The sequence below is a fragment of the Armigeres subalbatus genome, chromosome 3, assembly GCF_024139115.2.
Source record: "Armigeres subalbatus isolate Guangzhou_Male chromosome 3, GZ_Asu_2, whole genome shotgun sequence".
NCBI classification, from domain to species: domain Eukaryota; kingdom Metazoa; phylum Arthropoda; class Insecta; order Diptera; family Culicidae; genus Armigeres; species Armigeres subalbatus.
In genome coordinates this window covers 292583313-292602407 of record NC_085141.1, presented here as the reverse complement: position 1 = coordinate 292602407, position 19095 = coordinate 292583313, and the positions used below count along the sequence as shown (strand labels likewise).

General features: G+C 40.4%; 2 protein-coding genes across 3 annotated transcripts in view; one reads left to right on the top strand and one right to left on the bottom strand.

Moving 5' to 3' along the window:
- Positions 1 to 8015, bottom strand: part of LOC134224828 (zinc finger protein 699-like) — a 29428-nt gene extending 21413 nt beyond the window's left edge. Inside the window, exons 1-2 of the mRNA XM_062704428.1 lie at positions 7695 to 8015; positions 7373 to 7636 (exon numbers count right to left, since the gene is read on the bottom strand). Of these exons, the coding sequence (XP_062560412.1) occupies positions 7373 to 7636; positions 7695 to 7926 (496 nt within the window). The 5' untranslated portion in view covers positions 7927 to 8015. The remainder of the gene's footprint in view (positions 1 to 7372; positions 7637 to 7694) is intronic.
- The window catches only part of LOC134224829 (ubiquitin-like modifier-activating enzyme 1), a 127544-nt gene that overhangs the window by 75324 nt on the left and 33125 nt on the right, over positions 1 to 19095 (top strand). The window contains exons 1-2 of one of the 2 annotated variants that reach the window (XM_062704429.1): positions 8493 to 8717; positions 14280 to 15477. In XM_062704429.1, coding sequence (XP_062560413.1) covers positions 14620 to 15477 — 858 coding nt within the window. In that variant the 5' untranslated portion in view covers positions 8493 to 8717; positions 14280 to 14619. Of the gene's footprint in view, positions 1 to 8492; positions 8718 to 14279; positions 15478 to 19095 lie in introns of those variants that run through there. The other variant, XM_062704430.1, reaches the window with a different exon arrangement.

Here is a 19095-nt window from a genome sequence, read left to right as displayed (position 1 = left end):
GCTGATCACTGGCAAAATATATCAGATACGTCGGAATTCCAAAAGAGAGGCTCTCTTTGTTTACTTTTTCTTTCAATTATTACGAAGCCATAACATAACATCGGATTTTTTAACATAGATCTGAAGAAAATTGATTTGTCTAGCGTGTTGAGGTGGAAATATTGCAATAAATGCAAAACTAGCTTAGATATTAGTGAAAGAGAGCGTAATACGACGTTTTCAAAAATCACGCAAGGTTTGATTTTGGTTTGAGTTGTCAGGGGTGGAGTCAAGGTTCGCCAAACATGTTTGAGCGTTTGTAGTGAAGTTGCACAAACCCCCATATATTTTTTGACGGTTGGTGCTCAAGTTGGCACTTCGGTCGTTCGTGTGTGATATTGTTGGTCGAATCTCGGGTCGAATAAATTGATTGTTCGTACCGCTGTTGGTAAAACTTGATGGTTGTTTGAATAAACGAGAGGTGGAGTCAATGTTCGTCAAACTGCTTGACTGGTGTGTACGTTGCATAATGCTACGTACACACCAGTCAAGCAGTTTGACGAACATTGACTCCGCCCCCAAGAAAACGCTTCGGTTGCTGCTTTGTTTGAACGTGTGTGAAGTTGTTCGAACAACCATTTGACAGTTGGCGGCTCGGTTGGAAAAAATTAAAACGGTTTGATTTTGGTTTGAGTTGTCGGGGGTGGAGTCAAGGTTCACCGAACATGTTTGAGCATTTGTAGTGAAGTTGCACAAACCCCCATATATTTTTTGATGGTTGGTGCTCAAGTTGGCGCTTCGGTCGTTCGTGTGTGATATTGTTGGTCGAATAAATTGATTGTTCGTGCCGGTGTTGGTAAAACTTGATGGATGTTTGAATAAACGAGAGGTGGAGTCAATGTTGGTCCAACTGCTTTACCGTGTGTACGTTCCATAAGAAGCAAGCAAAAAGTTCAAGTGCTGCCAGTATTATTTTCGCGATTTCATGCATTTTCATACGTTGCCAATTCGACAGTTTTTAATGTACGTTGCATAAGAAGCAAGCAAAAAGTTCAAGTGCTGCCAGTATTATTTTCGCGATTTCATGCATTTTCATACGTTGCCAATTCGACAGTTTTTAATGTACGTTGCATAAGAAGCAAGCAAAAAGTTCAAGTGCTGCCAGTATTATTTTCGCGATTTCATGCATTTTCATGCCAATTCGACAGTGTTTCACTCCGCCGGCCTCTGGTTATAAAGTTGCTAGTACAAACTCGTCTTATGACAATTGACAAGTAAATACATTCCATTAAAAGCTTAAAATAATTTTCGTATCGGTAGTATTGTCAATCAATGTACATTTTGAAAATTAGCTCTTTGAGACATAAATTTAGAAACATTATATGTACGTACAATCGAATATACTGTTCATATGACTATAATGATAAAAACTGAAGTTTTTTTACGCGATTTTTTGCGCGTTTTTTTTAACGCGGTTATTTTTACGCGGTAACCGACGTAAAAAAAACCGCGTTATTTGAAAAAAACGCGCTATTTAAAAAACGACGTAAAAAAACCTATTAAGGACTTAGGAAATTTTATATGTTGGTGCCTACTGGGAACTTGGAACATTTCAAGACAAAATTTTCAAAACGACTTATCTGCTTTTGTAAACAAAGATTCGAACGTCGATTTGACGAATCTGATAGTACTCCCACGCAAACAAACACTACCAATAGGTAGGTGAAGGTTTCGGCTACCTGATGATGGCGTTGGTTTGTGTCGAAGTGCTATTAGATTCGTGAAATCGACATTTGAATCTTTGTTTACAAAAGCAGATAAGTCGTTTTGAAAATTTTGTCTTGATTTTTTTATGCCGGTGCCTACTGAATAGATTGTGTTCAAAGCCTAAGTTATCGGTCATCCAAAAAAAAAATCCCGAAGCAAGGCCTTTAGATCTACACGCGTAACCAAAGATCTATCCGCCTGTTTCAAATATGGTACATGCTCTGTGTGACTCATAGAATAGATTGTGTTCAAAACCTAAGTTCTTGGTCATCAAAAAAAATCCCGAAGTAAGGCCTTTGGGTCTATACGCGTAACCAAAGATCCTACAGCCTGTTTCAAATATGGTGCATGCTCTACGTGACTCATAGAATAGATTGTGTTCAAAGCATAAGTTCTTGGTCATCAAAAAATTTCCGAAATAAGGCCTTTAGATCTACACGCGTAACCAAAGATCTATCCGCCTGTTTCAAATATGGTACATGCTCTGTGTGACTCATATAATAGATTGTGTTCAAAGCATAAGTTCTTGGTCATCCAAAAAAATCCCGAAGCAAGGATCTTCACGCGTAACCAAACATTCGTCCCCCTGTTTCAAATATGGTACATGCTCTGTGTGACTCATAGAATAGATTGTGTTCAAAGCCTAAGTTATTGGTCATTCAAAAAATCCCGAAGTAAGGCCTTTAGATCTATACGCGTAACCAAAGATCTATCCGTCTGTTTCAAATAAGGTACATGCTCTGTGTGATTCATAGAATAGATTGTGTTTAAAGCTTAAGTTCTTGGTCATCCAAAAAAAAAATCCCGAAGTAAGGCCTTTGGGTCTATACGCATAACCAAAGATCCGTCCGCCTTTTTCAAATATGGTACATGCTCTGTGTAACTCATAGAATAGATTGTGTTCAAAGCCTAAGTTATTGGTCATCCAAAAAAAATCCCGAAGTAAGGCCTTTAGATCTACACGCGTAACCAAAGATCTGTCCGCCTGTTTCAAATATGGTACATGCTCTGTGTGGTTCGTAGAATAGACTGTGTTCAAAGCTAAGTTTTTGATCATGCAAAAAAGTACCGAAATAAGGCCTTGACATCTACATGCGTAACCAAAGATCTATCGGCATGTTTAATATATGGTACATGCTCTTAGTGGTGTAATATAGCATTATTATTAGCTTTAGCATTAGTATTGAGCAATTCGGACAAAGAGTAGCACTTTCACTTTCATCTGTTACCACAGATATTGATTTGGGGCTAATCACTATCTCTTATATGGAAGCAATGCACTCTCAAGTAGTCGAGATCTGTCCTGGCCACGTCCTTGCGAATGCTGAGGAAGGGGAAGGACGGTATATTGGACACCTACTCAAGAAAGATGCAGCGACGACCTCTCATGTGTGTCACGTGAGGTTTTTGGAATTGTGAAACGATTTGACGATTTGACCCCGGGAGAAATTGCTCGGTCCCAGAAGGGAACCCGCCTAAGCCCCAAACAGCTGGTCTTGAGCCAACGGCCGCTTCCGGGGTGGGCACCAAAGACCTTCTTTTTTCTCCCGGGTCCCAGGGCGGTATGAGTAGGGGAGAGTTTCGGATGTGGGAGTCCTAGTAACAAAATAGTATTTCAACTTACGGTGATTTATTGACTGAGGTGGGCGGCGGTGGGGTGTATCTTCAAGGGACGTCAAGCAATAGCCGCATAAATCGATAGCGTCGTCGTCGAGTACGTTAGCGGGTGCCTCGACGGGGCGTGGTAGGGTCGGCAGGGGCTCGCTGGGCACCACGAGGCTCAGGACGGACCGAACGAATCGGTGCCCGGGAAGTGACGTCGTTTGTCGGCGAAGCACAGGATCCGGTGAAATCCCGTTCTGATGGTTAGGTGTTTCGTAAGCGATGGAACAACAATAGCCAAGGGCCGATGATCTTTCCCTGAGGGAGTCGCGACGGGCTCCGAACAGACCGAACGAATCGGTCGATAGTAACGGATGTAGATGCTTTGGCTGGCGGTTGACGGTGAAGCTTGGTGTAGCGGGTGATCTGACTGTGCAAAGGCTTCAACGGATGTGTGAAGGAAAGAGCGTGATCCACCTCCGTCTGGCCGGTTGCCGACCGAAATCCTGGTGCCCGCAAAAGGGCGCGAACGCGAATAACTTGAGCTTGTGGCCGATGGTTAGTTTGTCCACGAGATGCCGGGTAAAGGGCTTGTTGGTAACTACTCCTCAACTGGACGGAATTTAGTGGTCAACTTCACTAGGTGGTCGTAGAACCAATCCGGACTTCACACACGTGTCGGAAAAACGGATGATTAAAGCTCGCCAACAATCAACCCACAATACTCTCGCTTACAAAATATATCTTTTCACAGTGATCGTCGTAACCATACTACCCTCGTTCGTTTTGGGCGAGCTCCAACCACCCAAAAAGTTCGGGCACTCATTATTTTCGTCCCCTTCGCCGTTTCAGTATATCCGCCGCCACGAGCCATCCGCATTCACACTGGCTCCCACGATCTGCGTTGCGTTTGGAGCGTTAGTTGTGCAGCCGCCCACCGCATTTGAATTGATCCCTGCCACGGCGATGGACAATGGTCATATCGAAAACTTGTAGAGATAAACTCCACCGACTGAGGCAAGAAGATGTCTTCCACTTTGACTTCATAATGAAGGTCAAAGCAGAAGAGTCGATCACGAGAATGAAATGACTTCCCTCAAGATATCCTCTGAAATGCTCAATTGAAAGGAGCGTCGCCAGTCCCTATCCTCTTCTGTAACGTGATAAGATCGCTCTGGTGTAGTTAGTTTTTTGGAATAATATTCCACGACTCGCTCTTGCCCGTCCACTTTTTGGGTGAGCACCCCAGCTATGGCATGGTCACTGGCATCAGTGTGGACGATGAACTCATGCTCAAAATCTGGGCTAGTCAAAATAGGAGCGGTGATCAATTTAGCCTTAATCTCTTGGAATGCCTCCTCGGATTCGGCGGTCCATTTCAAATTTTTGGACTTCGTTATAAGAAGCTCTGAAAGGACCGAGGTTGTCTTGCTATAATCGACGATAAATCGCCGATGATAGTTCGACATACCCAAAAACCTACGTAGTTTGGTAATTGTTTTTGGCCGCTCGTACTCGACTATAGGTCTTACTTTCTCTGGGTTCACACTTAACCCCTGAGAAGATAAGATATAGCCGAGGAACGGAATTTCATCCAAGCAGAAATGCGATTTTTCTAGCTTAATCGATAAATTCGCGTCCCGCAATCGTCTCGCAACCTCTTCGAGCAACCGCACGTGCTCCTCGAATGTCTCTGTCACTATAACGATGTCGTCCAAGTAGACGAAGACAAACGGTTCCAGTACACCCTGACCTAACATTCGGTTCATCAACGAGTATGCGTCCAGGGTGCGGAAGGGGATAGGCGTCACGTACGGTGCGCTCATTGAGTTTACGAGCGTCAAGACAAAGGCGAATTGCACCAGACGGTTTACGGACCGGAACGATATTTAGGGACCAATCGGAATTGGACTCTTCAATTATTCCTCGGCTCAGCATCCTATCCAATTCCAAAAATAATCCCTCTTGAATTTTTGGTGCAATCGGATACGGATAGCTTCCTACAGGCTTCGCGTCTCTCAGCTCCGGACTGATGGTTATTGAGTGCTCATACAAGTTGGTAGTGTCCAAGTTTTCCGCCGTTTGGAGCGTTAGTTGTGCAGCCGCCCACCGCATTTGAATCGGACGTTATCTAGCTGAACAATAAATACTCCTACCATCCCACATCGTAATAGTAATCAATGTTACCGTACGGTAACAATTGTTAATGTGGAAGACTATAACAGTAGGAATCGTTTTGGTAAAACGTGAAACACAGAAACAACTAAGATAGAAATACAGCCGGAAACGAAGGAACCTGGAAATGAACCCATGACGTCCTGCTTATAAGGCAGAAGCGGTAGCCACTAGGTCACCCAGCCCGTCTTTTTGTGGTTCACAAAGTATTGTATGTACATGAAAGCCATCCACATTCAGTTCGGTCAGTAGATGCACGTCGCCAGCCTTACAGTTCACGGAGGGTCGGCAAATTATCTTCAGCTGATCGATTTATCTTGCTCGCTGCGTACCTCGCCTTCTTGTCCCCATAGTGATGGGCGATATTCAAAGGCGCGATCTGGTGATGACCAATTAATGAGAAAATGTGCAGGTTGAGGATCAAAGACCGGTTCTTCAGCTTTAGCTTAATCAACGTTCATAGCCTACACTTCGGAAGCACTGATGATGATAAGGATCCATTCTGCCCCTACCCTGAGGGAAGTTAAGGATGCCATCAGACAGCTAAAGACCAATAAAGCAGCTGGTAAGGATGGTGTCGGAGCTGAGCTCATCAAGATGGGTTCCAGAATTTGGGAAACAGAACAGCTTCCAGAGAAATGGAAGAAAGGGGTCATATGCCCACAAGATAGAGTATGAGAACTTTCGGGCGATCACCATACTTAATGCCGTTTACGAAGTCATATCCCAGATCATCCTCCTACTTATATACAGAGACGAATCAACTGTAGAAATCGGGCCTCAGAATAAACTGAGGTCAAAAAAGATTCACCATCGCACCAAATGTGTCACGTACAAAATCGGTGGTCCTCTACGGACATGGAACTCATATCATGCTCGAGGAGGACTTGCAAGCACTTTGAGTAACGGGCGCTTAGGACTATCTTTGGCGGTATGCAAGAGAGCGGTGTTTGGCGACCAAGGATGAACAACAAGCTCGCCCAAATTTTTGGATGACCAAGAACTTATGCTTATGCACCATATTTGAAACAGGCGGACAGATCTTTGGTTACGCGTATAGATCTAAAGGCCTTACTTCGTAATTTTGTTGGATGACTATTCTATGAGTCACGTGGAGCATGTACCATATTTGAAACAGGCGGACAGATCTTTGGTTACGCGTGTAGATCTAAAGGCCTTGTTTCGGGATTTTTTTTTGGATGACCAAGAACTTAGGCTTTGAACACGATCTATTCTATGAGTCACTCCGATGCATGTACCATATTTGAAACAGGCTGATAGATCTTTGGTTACGCTTATAGATCTCAAGGCCTTATTTCAGGAGATTCTTGGATGGGTTTGAGCATAGATCGGAACACATTCCTGGTTTCATATATTGTCTATGCGAGTCTTCGCTGGACCATCGCGTCGCTCAACCAGCGAGCGCTTTCCAGTTTGGTGCTGCAGCGACGCACTTACTGGAAAGGGTCGCCAGTGACCAGCGACGTTTCAGTCGAGCGACGTTGGTGAGACAAGTTCATACATGTTCTTGATTTCGTCTGCATCGACAATAACAAAAACCATGTACCATATCACGATCCATACTAGCGTACTATGACCTACAAACAACACCTAGCGAGCAAATAGGTAGAAGCCCCGTCCATTATAAGTGCCAATTTAAAATTTTTAAAGTCCCCAGTAGGCACCGGCATAAGAAAATGTTCTAAGTCCCCAGTAGGCACCTACATATAAAATTTTCTTAGTCCCCAATAGGTTTTTTACGTCGTTTTTTTTTAAATAACGCGGTTTTTTTTACGCGGTACATGGAGCGACGTAAAAAAAACCTTAGTGTACGTTTAGACCGACTTACCGCATTGAACAGGAAGAACAAATCCCTCGGATTGAGTGTCCCCATCACTAATATAAATCTCGTCTTGTTGGTCCGAACTCTCTGCTGGTGGTGATGCCGGGATATCTATCGCCTCTCTTTTGATAAACATCGGAGTTGTTTTTTTAACCACTGCAGGTAATTTGTCATGGTTTCTTAGCAATTCCTCTATGATCTTTGATCTCTCTTGAATAGCTTCCTTATCAGCTTTCTTCGCCGATTTCGCATCTCGTATAGATGGGACGGCTGCAAAACGACAATTATTATTCAAATGTAAAACTCAACCTTAGAGCCATTAGCTTACCTGTCTTGCAAAGCCGACGCTGCCCCTTCATGTAAACATTCTCGTAATCATGTTTATCGAAATGTTGTGAGCACAGGTAAGCTGAATCCGGATCGACTAAATCCGTTCGTTCGGTGAATGCTACCCACTGGTTCCTTACCGTAGGATTTCTTGGAAATTTATGCAATGTTATTGGTAGCGATTTGATTGCATGTAACGTAATGCCACATGATATCAGTGCACATCTCACCATTGTTAGCTTAAATTTAAAAATCTATGAAACTTTGGTTGAATGGACATACAAACGAGAAGCAATTTACCGCGACTGATGCATCAAAACAAAACTAAGCTTTACACTGAACTAAAACATTAATCGTTTGATGAATGATTTCTTGCACTTTAACTCATGCATGCGGTTGAACAAAAGATATTTTAGAACCATACAATGTTGCTTTTAGAGCTTAATTTATTAGCAAGTCGAAATGTTAGGGTATAAAGGAGTTAAGATAACTTGAAATATCGGAGACGAGCCTGCCTCGGGCTGAAAATCTCCTAAATAAAGACAAAAAAAAACTTGGAATATTTTTAAAATAATCTGTGACAAAATGCATAGCCATTACATGTAATTAAAATATATTGTAAAATATATGTTATAACATTTTCCCGCTGAAATAACAAACGCTTCCCAAATGTTGCACGATAAACTTCATCATTCTTGCAGTTTTGCCTTTCTCGCTTTTTCGTCACCATAAAGTGTCAAAAGTCCAAACCGCTGATAGGGCAGCCGAGCCGGTCTGCAAAACAGTCGATATAACTCGTTTGTTTTGTCTCGATCAAAATCACTTCGTCCATCGCGTTTTTAAAGTGCTACAAAATTGCAGATACTACGTGCTTCTTTGGATAATAAACGATTTCTTGGATCCCTGAACGCGTGTGAAGCTTGAAATGCTATAATTCTATTGAAAAGTTGTGCATCATAGTCGGAAACGATTCTAACATTTGCGCCTGGAAAATCAGCTGTCTGTTGCTTATTAGCCGTTTCAGGTAAGATATTTGCCCAGCACATATTCTCGTCATTGTAAATTAATTATTGTAAGAGCAAGAGAAGAACACGATATTTCAAGTTTGTTCCTGTGAAAAGCTGAAAAAAGTAGTTGATTCACAGATTCCGCAAATTCCACCAGAATCGGTTTTCAATTTCAGTTTAATCATAAATGCAAGGCTGCCAGATTTGATTTTTTCCAAGCGTGACATCTGTAAATGGCTTAAATCCCAAACGCCGTTTATGCGAGTAAACGGTGCGTTTTTTGTTTTCTGAAATTTTGTAGATTTGGAATGGTTTTCCAACGATTCATTATTGGCGCTTTGATGTTGCATGAAGAAGAAGGAGCAGAAAGATGATGATCGAAAAAATCTCCACGGGAAACCATACGAAGAAGTTTTTAAAACTCTTCTCAAAAATTCTAGAAGCAATTTAATTAAAAACGGTAAACAGTACGGGGTTGGAATTTTCTTCTACTGTATAATAAACTCAATATTCCTATTAGAAATTTTATTTTGTGATATTACACTTAATACACAGTAGAAGAAAAGTCCAACCCCGTACTGCTTACCGTTTTTAATTAAATTGCTTCAAGAAGTTTTGAGAAGAGTTTTAAAAACTTCTTCGTATGGGTTCATTCACAAATTACATAACGCAAAATTTGGTAACGTTTTTTGTATGAAAGGGTTTTGAAAATTGTATGAGCCGTAACGCTCTGGCAGGTACCCTCCCACCCCCTAAAGCGTTATGTAATTTGTGAACGGGCCCTATGGTTTCCCGTGGAGATTTTTTCGCTTATCATCTTTCTGCTTCTTCTTCTTCATTCAACATAAAAGCGCCAATTTGCTGTTATAATGTTCCTGTTTAATGAGCAGCTCGAAGTCGCTTGAAGATTTTCACATACCGAAAGGAAAGTCGACCTTAAATATGCCAAAGACTCGATCGAGCGAATAAAAAAAATTGATTGGAAAGGTCAATTCAAACATAAGTTCAGTTGGTTTTGGGAATAGAGGTAATAAACTATAGAGGACGCTTATCGCTGTCGTCACTGGCGAAACATCTTTTGCTGGCGAAGATAGGGCACTAAATGTCAAAAAAGGAAAAATCAGAACGTTTTGACAGATAGGTACCCAACATGTTTGGGGACGATAACAAAGGGAACCGCAGCAACAATCGTCCTCTATAGTTTATTACCTCTATTGTTTTAGGATATAAAATAAATACACAGTTACTGTACATTGGATCGGTTCAAATTTCAAAAATGTATTCATAATTTTTATGTTAAGATAGACCTCTGGTGGACACTGATTATCAGCCGAATGGCCTAACAATTACACCAGACACGCTTGCCGGTGCCGTATGTTTGAATAACATTGACTGAATAACATTCTACCAAGGCACCAATGATTACTTTGTATCAACATCTCAAGTTCCAACCAAAAATATTTAAGAAGAATGACGATCATTGAAAAGCAATGGTAACTTGTTCGATGGAAATGCTTGCCATCGTGCAAGTCTTTGTAGTGGGGTAATCAATTATGCAAATTGAAATGTGAATCCACTTCAAAATTTTCTACAATTTTTATTTGAAACCCAAAGATTTAATACCAGACTATCCTAAAATAAATGTGTAGCTACCATTTTCCGACAAATTCAATCCAGAAAAATATCTAGATGTAGATTTCATACACGTATCAACGAAAAATGTTGATTTTTGGATATCTCAAAGGATGAAATCTGTTAAAACACTTGGAAGATCTGTTCCGATTATAAAACAATGTTCTACAAAGTTGTCGAGAATAAACATTGGTTTTCATTTAGTTGTCGTAATGAATTTCGTTCATCTCACTCAGAGTTATGATTTTTTAAGAACAAAATCATGTCAAAAACACTAAATCGATTTGAAGCACACCTAAATTTCGACCAGCTGAAATTTTCACGAAGTCTATCTTAGCATAAGAATAATGAATACCAGTTGACCGGTCGATTTTAAGAATGTCAAAAACAATTTGAACAGATCTACTGTACATGCCAGGAAATGCGCCAATTGACCTTTCCCGTCGGAAATTTTTATTTTCTCAATCTATTCTTTGGCTTATTTAAGGCCAACTTTCCCCATACTCATATTTATTGACGCCTCTAAGTATTTTTAAAATTTGAAACAAAAATCGAAAAGTGCCGTTTTTTCAAGATTGGTTTGATTTTGAACGAACATCGGGTGAATTTTTCAGGCCAATTCATTCCGTTTTTTGGTAGCTACGCCCAATTATTAATCAGTTTTTAGATATTTATCAAAAACGCTAGAATTTCATGTTTCAACGCTAGAATTTCATAACATTTTGAATAAATTTCTCATCCGAAATGCATTCTGAACACGAGAGCGCGTGTTCATGTTTACAACATTCTGAACACAGCTCTCTATCCAAAAGCACAAGGCTAACGGGAGCCCCACTGTTAAATATAGAATACCGTAATTGAACCGTTTGTTTGCGAAACTGCGTATGTAATATTTTTGGCCAAAATGAGATTTTCATATATTGTAGATCCAGTTGAAAACCGTACTAAGGGCTCACGATAATCGCATTTTCTCACATTTCCGGATGTCGCAACTACATCGTGAGTAGTGCGTATCCATGCTATAGTCGTGCGCCATCATGCGCACTACTCGCGATGCAGTTGCGACATCCGGAAATGGGAGAAAATGCGATTGTCACGAGAGCTTAGTTCGGGTTTCAACTGGATCTACAATATTCTGAATCCTCGTCCAAAAATACGTATTTTGGCAAAAAATGCAAAAAAAATGTTTGTTCGGAAATGTTTGAAGAATTTTTCGTTTGTTTGAGAAACTACATATGTACACGCACTTCGAAGAGCAATTATGAAGTACTGCTTGCAGTTTTCAAACTGGAAGTGCCTCAGGATGTTTAGTTTTGCAAAAAAACTATTGATCTGTATCAAAAGATTCGGGGCCAATTTGTTCAAAAACAGTTTTTTTTGTTTTCTCGGTATTGTGAAAAATGGATATATGCAGTTTTTCAAACAAATGATTCAATTACCATGATCGTTTTTGCTTGCGTACCAGCTTAATGCACACTGAACTGTTTTCAGAGTTCATAACTATAAGAACACCGAGGCACGCCTTTGGCTCATGTACTGTTCAGAATGCATATCTAGTTCTCATTTGTATATATAAAAATGAAATGGTCTGTATTCGTATTCGCATAACCTGAAAACAACTGGATGGATTTTAATCATTCCTTCAGCAGAAACGTTCGTTATAGTTTCCGACGGGTTTATATGATATTCTCTCATGCGAAAATCACGAGTAAAGTTGAGTAAATCGTAAAAAACTGAAATTAAGATTCGTTTGGAAATTTCGCATGGGCAGTTCACAACTCGCATTTTAGCCTACTATGCAGGACAACGTCTGCTGGATCAACTAGTATAAAATAGTCTTCAATCATCATCTCTAACCCATAATTTCAACAATGAAAAGATATCGATGAAAAATAAAATGTAGAACGAGATTTGACTGAATGTAGATTATTCGGTTCGCACATCAAATGAAGAGCTAATTATAAGGCCGCTCTTTACACTACTAGTGGGATCGTGCTCGTTTTCGTAACATTTTACCGAAAGATTAGATCAACTTATTCAATCTATTTCGATCGGGGTTTGCAGAAATTGCTCTCAATATATAACGAACAACGATAAAAGAGAGGCAACAACTGTTCCGAATTGTAACAAACCATTATAACAAATTTATCAAACTTGTATACAAGTGCGAAAAAACAGAATCGGATTGGCAGCCCCCACAGAAAAATGATGATTCTCGATTTGTTTTTGCTCCTTTCGTGTTGGTTACTGCACAGCTGTGTAGTTGAAATGCATCATCAGAGCCAGTGCTCCCAACATTTGGAGCTTTCTAAAAGAAATTTATCATAGGTATAACATCCCGAATCATTTCTCTATCATGACAGCTTGCGAAAAAAGTTTCTCGCGCTATGCTACATATCGTATATGTATACAGAGATGATAAGTGAGAGACTTGCTCTTTCTCTTTAGGATTCAATCCCTGATTTCGATACATTGCGCGTTTTAAATTTTATAATTTTATTGAAATCAGATTTGCGTCGGAAAGAAGCAAACCCTGCCTTCCCCATGAGCATATGACTCCAGCTGCTTTCACGGGATTGGTTATCCGATCTTCCGTCAGGTACCACCATCGGCATAACGCCGGAATGCTGAATAAGAGGCTGCGGAGACTGCAAAATGGTGTCTATTTTTTCCTTCAGGGTTTTCTCTGAGAAAGAATCGTTTGAGCCAATCATATTTGATTGTGCAGAAAGTTCAGTTGACCTTTCCCGTCAAAAATGTATCTCGTTTCATTGTCTCAGTCAATTCTTTGGCTTATTTAAGGTCAACTATCCCAAAAAACCCATATTTTGTGAATCATCTAACTATTTTTAAAATTGAAAACAAAAAACCGGAAAAGTGTTGCACGTGTGAACCGACCTGAAAGATTCTTCACCCAAGTCGCGCAAATGTTAGAGCAATCTTGTTGTAAATTTTGAATTACTTAAAGGCGTCAAAACTATGGTTTCTTTGGGAAATTTGACCCTAAATAAAATAAAGAGTCAACAATTGTGCGAATAAAATTTTTTTACGGGAAAGGTCAGTGGGGTATGGAGTATCATAAAAACTAGAGCCTGGATACGAGAAACACGGATAGAAAATGTTATTCTGTCAAAACTGCAATCAATCTCTTCATTATAGAACAACACATAAAAAGGGAGAAATTGTTAATCTACGTAAAAACACAGATATCAGGTATTTGGGATGATATCCGATACGTGTGTAAACATCCGCAACTGTTGTTTCCAACTGTATCCAACATTTGTAATGTAATTGGCAATTTTTGAAGATGGCGCGACAATCATTTCTATGTGAAACGCAGCCCAAGTGCAACTATAAAACGTTTTGGCTGCGTTCGACTATTGCTAATCAGTTGCGTTCGTATGTACTTCCGCAATGTGGTAATTTATAATCTATCCTTAATTTAGTACAAACACATGTAAAATTCATTCAAAATGTCTCCACGTGTGGCGTAATATCGAATTTAGCCGTTTTCAGATATTGATAAAACAAATTGACTGCTTGACATGTCTCTTGCTGATTCATTGGTGACAGCTTTTTGACAGTTTGATTGATGGCACATTCGTATCCGCATATCTCTTTTTCATGCCTCTAATCAAAACTATCCAATACAAATTCAGTATTTTATTCAATTTCAAAGTATCTACTTGGGTGGATGCAGTGAAAATGTAATACCTGGAGAAAAATGACGAGACGATCGATATGAAATGAATGCTGTTTCATGTTTGAACAGACATCCTAAAAATATAAAAATAGTTTTAATAGCATTTTTTTATTCATACCGATGAAAAATTTCCTGGGAACCATGAAACTAGCTTGAAATTCGTGAATTTTCTTGCTTGTTTACATCGCCAAACGTCAAATTACAGTTCAGTGTTGAGTAATGCGAACGTGCCCTTTTCTTGCAGTTTCGAATGTCGACTCGCGGTTTCCACATCGGAGCATCATCGCCCATCAACGACGGACAAGGAGTGAAGTGAAACGACCGTAGTTTCGGGACGAAAGAAGCCGCTTCATTTGCGCGAGTGAACAGTTTTCGTTGGCGTTGTTTTTCTGCGAGACGGGAGAGTGAAAACTCTTGCTTTTTTGCAAGTACGATTCCGCGAATTAGTGCACGTTTTCATCCAGGTGAAGTTGCTGTCGGTCGAGTTTCGGTTGGTGTTGCGAGTGCAATTGGAATTTTTGATTTCGTCTGGCTGGTGCACTGGTCTCTCGTGACGGAGGCGCACCGGTTTTTAGTGCGGCTTAATGTCTAGTGGTGAATTTCGTGACAGTTCCGCCGTCGATCCCCCAGCCGCCAAAAAGCGGAAACTGCCGACATCGCCTACTTCGTCGTCGTCGTCGTTGTCGACTCCCCTCGCTGCAGCAGTCGCAGTTGAACAGCAGAAGCAGCAACAACAACAGAAGTTGAAAGAAGAAGACTCAGTAGCAGTTGTAATGGCGACGGCAAACAACAATGGATCGGCTCCGTTCGAAGGTTCCGCGGGTGGTCAGGAAATTGATGAAGGGCTCTATTCGCGGCAGCTCTACGTTCTGGGACACGATGCCATGCGGCGGATGGCACAGTCCGATGTGTTGATTTCGGGTCTCGGTGGATTGGGCGTGGAAATCGCGAAAAACGTAATCCTCGGTGGTGTAAAATCTGTCACTTTGCATGACAAAGCGCTTTGCTCGCTGGAGGATTTGTCCTCGCAATTTTATTTGACTGCGGATGATGTTGGCCGGAATAGGGCAGAAGTAAGCTGCCGTCAGCTGGCAGAACTGAACAACTATGTGCCGACCAGTGCGTACACAGGAGACCTGACCGAGGATTTTCTCCGCAAGTTCCGAGTGGTGGTGCTCACCCTGACGCCCCCGGAAGAACAGCATCGGGTTGCGGAGATTACCCATCGGAACAACATCGCCCTCATTACGGCCGACACGCGTGGTTTGTTTTCGCAAATTTTCTGTGACTTTGGAAAAGATTTCACCGTGTATGATCCGACCGGGGCCAATCCGAGCTCGGCCATGGTCGCCAGCATCACCAACGATGTGGACAGTATTGTGACCTGCTTGGATGAGAATCGACACGGATTCGAGGACGGAGACTACGTAACCTTCACCGAGGTAAGTATCGAGAATTTTCCAAAAAAGTACGCATTTTTTCTCTTTGTGACTCATATTAATACGGACGAACGAGAGGGACCAATTATTGCGATGTCGACAAAGACGAAACAATATTGTGGTGGTGATGAAATAGGAAGAAAAAAAGGTTGATTGCGCGAACCGTGTGTGGTGCTGCAGTGTGAAGCATAACACTTTTCTAGCGTGAAATGTGGAAGCAGTCCGTAAGAGTCTAAATTTGAATCAATGGTCAAGTTCATTTGACGCTTCATTGAAGTTATATTTTATAAAATTAATTCAAGTGGATAGACTTCCACTGTTTTGTCCATTACGAAGCTCTAGAAACAGTAAAGCAAGCGATTTGAATACAAAAATCGTATTTTTATAAACCCTTATTTCTCTTGTTACGCTGGCTTTCGCACAGTCACTTGGTTCGAACGACAGACAGCAATTTGTGACGTCATTGAGGAAAAATAAATAATGACTTGATGGCGGAGAAAATAGTGGGCGAGTTCTAATTGGCTTCATGGAGGGGTCAGACTTTTGCCTAATTCCAGACTGGTATCAATTCTTTTGTTGGTATAGTACATAAACTTATTAGATCACTAGTTGTATTTGCCGTGGAATTCAATCAATAATTTATTATTATTATCGTGTTTATGTTAGTTATGTCCCTCTTTGTTCGGTTATCATTTTCCAAGATATGAGTTTTTTAGAATTGAATTTTATTGACAGGGTGTCCATCCAGTCGGAAAAAGCGGGAAAAAGGGGAATTCTACACGACCGGGAAAAAACCGGGAAACTCAATATTGATCAAAGTGACAAACATGCTTTGTTATAAGTTATGATCTAATTTGTTTTGTAATTCTTCAGTAACTATTGCGATTTGGGCGTAACTTATTTTGTAAACAGACATTGTTTTATGAATTCCGTAGAGTACAAGCGTTTTTCCTGAAACTATTTACCTCACCTAATAGAGGAATGCCTATTTTGTCGGATACATGCTGTAGGGGCGCTCCTTAGCCGTGCAGTAAGACGTACGGCTACAACGCAAGATCATGCTGAGGGTGTCTGGGTTCGATTCCCGGTGCCAGTCTAGGCAATTTTTGGATTGGAAATTTTCTCGACTTCCCTGGACATTGCGAAGGAATTCCTGGAGGAATTTTTTAAGTACATGATTTACAACATTGCTTTGTGAAGCCACAAAAATATTCTTTAAAATAATATTTTTTGCAATAGGGGAACAGATGGCTTTGGCAGGTTTTGTTCTATTATTGTCAGGGGGGTTTTTGTCGACCGAATTTTATAAAATTTGGCCACAATATTCTTTGATATGAAAAGAATGTTTAGGCCAAATTTGATCATAGTTAGTCATAAAAAAAACCCCTGCCAATAATAGAACAAAACCTGCCAAAGCCGTCATTCCCCTATTTACTTTTTTGAATTGATCATTAAATTGCTATTAAAATCTATTTTTGGCACGTTTGTTTTTGCCTGGAAATTAATGTAAAACACCTGGAAAAATCAGGGAATTTTGTTTTTACAGATGAGTAGACACCCTGTGGTTGGATTAAGCAGAAAACGCGAAAATCGTACCCCCTCCGTATGCTGCCAATGTGCAGTGTTTGCTGCCAATGTGTTTTGGCCAACGACACTTTTTTCGTGGCTCTTGTGACGACCACCAGATGTCGAAATAATCGATGAGCTTTACTCAAATTCGCCTATTAGCATTTCTTCAGTTATTAATTGAAACTTCTCTATGCCCGACATTGCATGAGTATGTAGCTTGTGTGGCAAGTACAATGGATGCACTATGCCCAGGTAGTCGAAACCTGTGGAGGTACTGCCGGAAGCAGTCATGGCTTGACAGGAATAGTGTCAGATGGAAGTGAACTTTCCCATGGGGTCTCCCCACCCAACTCGATATATTAGGTATCAGCCAGTGGGTCCACCTACCTTTAGAAGATCTATCCCACTCGCGCTGCCATCTGGCAAGCGAAGTCACCCTGATGCGTTCGCTGGTTCCATAGTCGACATGGCTGGTGATGGCCAGCTTGTCGTCTATTACGACCTCAAAGAGCTTCAAACTCCACTTTGATGCGATCGACTTCACGTGAGTTTTTACGATTGAATTTGTTTACTTTTCATTGTAGGCCCCTTATCAATTGTTAAGCGAGATATAGCCTTTTCGAGGCACCTTGGTGTACCGGAAAGGAAAAAACTATTTTCGAATGGGCCTACAACGTGTTATTTTCAAAATATTTGTAGGTCCACCCTAAAAAACCGATAACGGGATTTTTTTTTCCGAACCGTCATCGGTCCGACCTCGGAGAGAGAAAATTTCCCCTCCCGAAAAGCCTTGTCCCGTGTGTACTTTCCAGACCTGGTAGCGGGTCATTTTTTTTTTTTTTTTTTTTTTAATCTTTATTAACGTGATTTTTTTAAATTATAAAGTTCATCACGATGGTAGCGGGTCACTTTTTAGTGACTTGGTCACTTTTTCCGGGTAAGTCACCTAAAATCACTAAAGTCACTTTTTCTCGGAAAAAGTCACTATTTTCAACTATTTTGAAACTATTGACTAAGTTTCGTTAAGAGCATCATCGCGGAATAAAAAATGCTAAAAATGTTTAAGCCTTACCCGTCGGAAGATGCTTTATTCATGACAGATATGAAATGATGGATTTAGACTTTTTGGCCTAAAATCTGTTCGCAACTTAGTGACTCCAAATTCGATACGAATATCGGTGTTCCTATTAGATTTACAACAGCGATTGATTGAAGGGATTTTGTGTCACAGTTTATGATTCAGAATCTAAATATATTCACAAGGCTTATAGCAGACCCTGCTTATTTTAAAACCTTTTTGAAAAACTATCAAACTCTACACCGTATCAATTGAACTGTTGAGTACTCAGATTCAACTTTTCAATAATCCTTCGAGACGAGCCAGCCTTGGACATCTTCAATCAAAAGCTTTTCAATAAAATGCTGATATTTTCATCTGAATCCTACACAATTTTAGATACATTTCCTGACAATTTAGACATCCGAAGCTGCATAAACTATGGTTAATTTTTTTAAGATTTTCATTATTTTGAGTTTGACTGACTCACCGGTTGGATACTCGAACTTTTATTACTGTCATTATTAACGAGACTTTCGGCACTTGGCCGGCTCATCTCGTTAAGGCTTCCTAAGCATTTTTTTTCAGGTTTCGAAATGGTTCTTTGGTTTCAGATTTATAAACTTTATGAGCCAAATTAAATCTATGTCGACAAATTATTTAAATAATTTTCTATCATAAAAGGTGCCATGTTCACACACAAGTGCATCTTCCGAATAAGATCGAACCTATATTAAACATTATTGTGTCTTCTGTGTGACTTGCCTCAAAGTTGTGCTGTTCACCATTGAAGCGGAAAATACAAAAATAAATATTAAAAAGAATTAAATAAAACAAACTCATAAGATTTCACTTTAGTCGCAATTGTCATAAGACGAACTATTCCATTTAATTTCATGACTTTGTAAACTTTGATCAGTGTCTCATACTTGACTCCACTTAAAAGACTAAAGACGTCATTACCGTCATTACTGTCATTACTGTTGAGGTCGAAA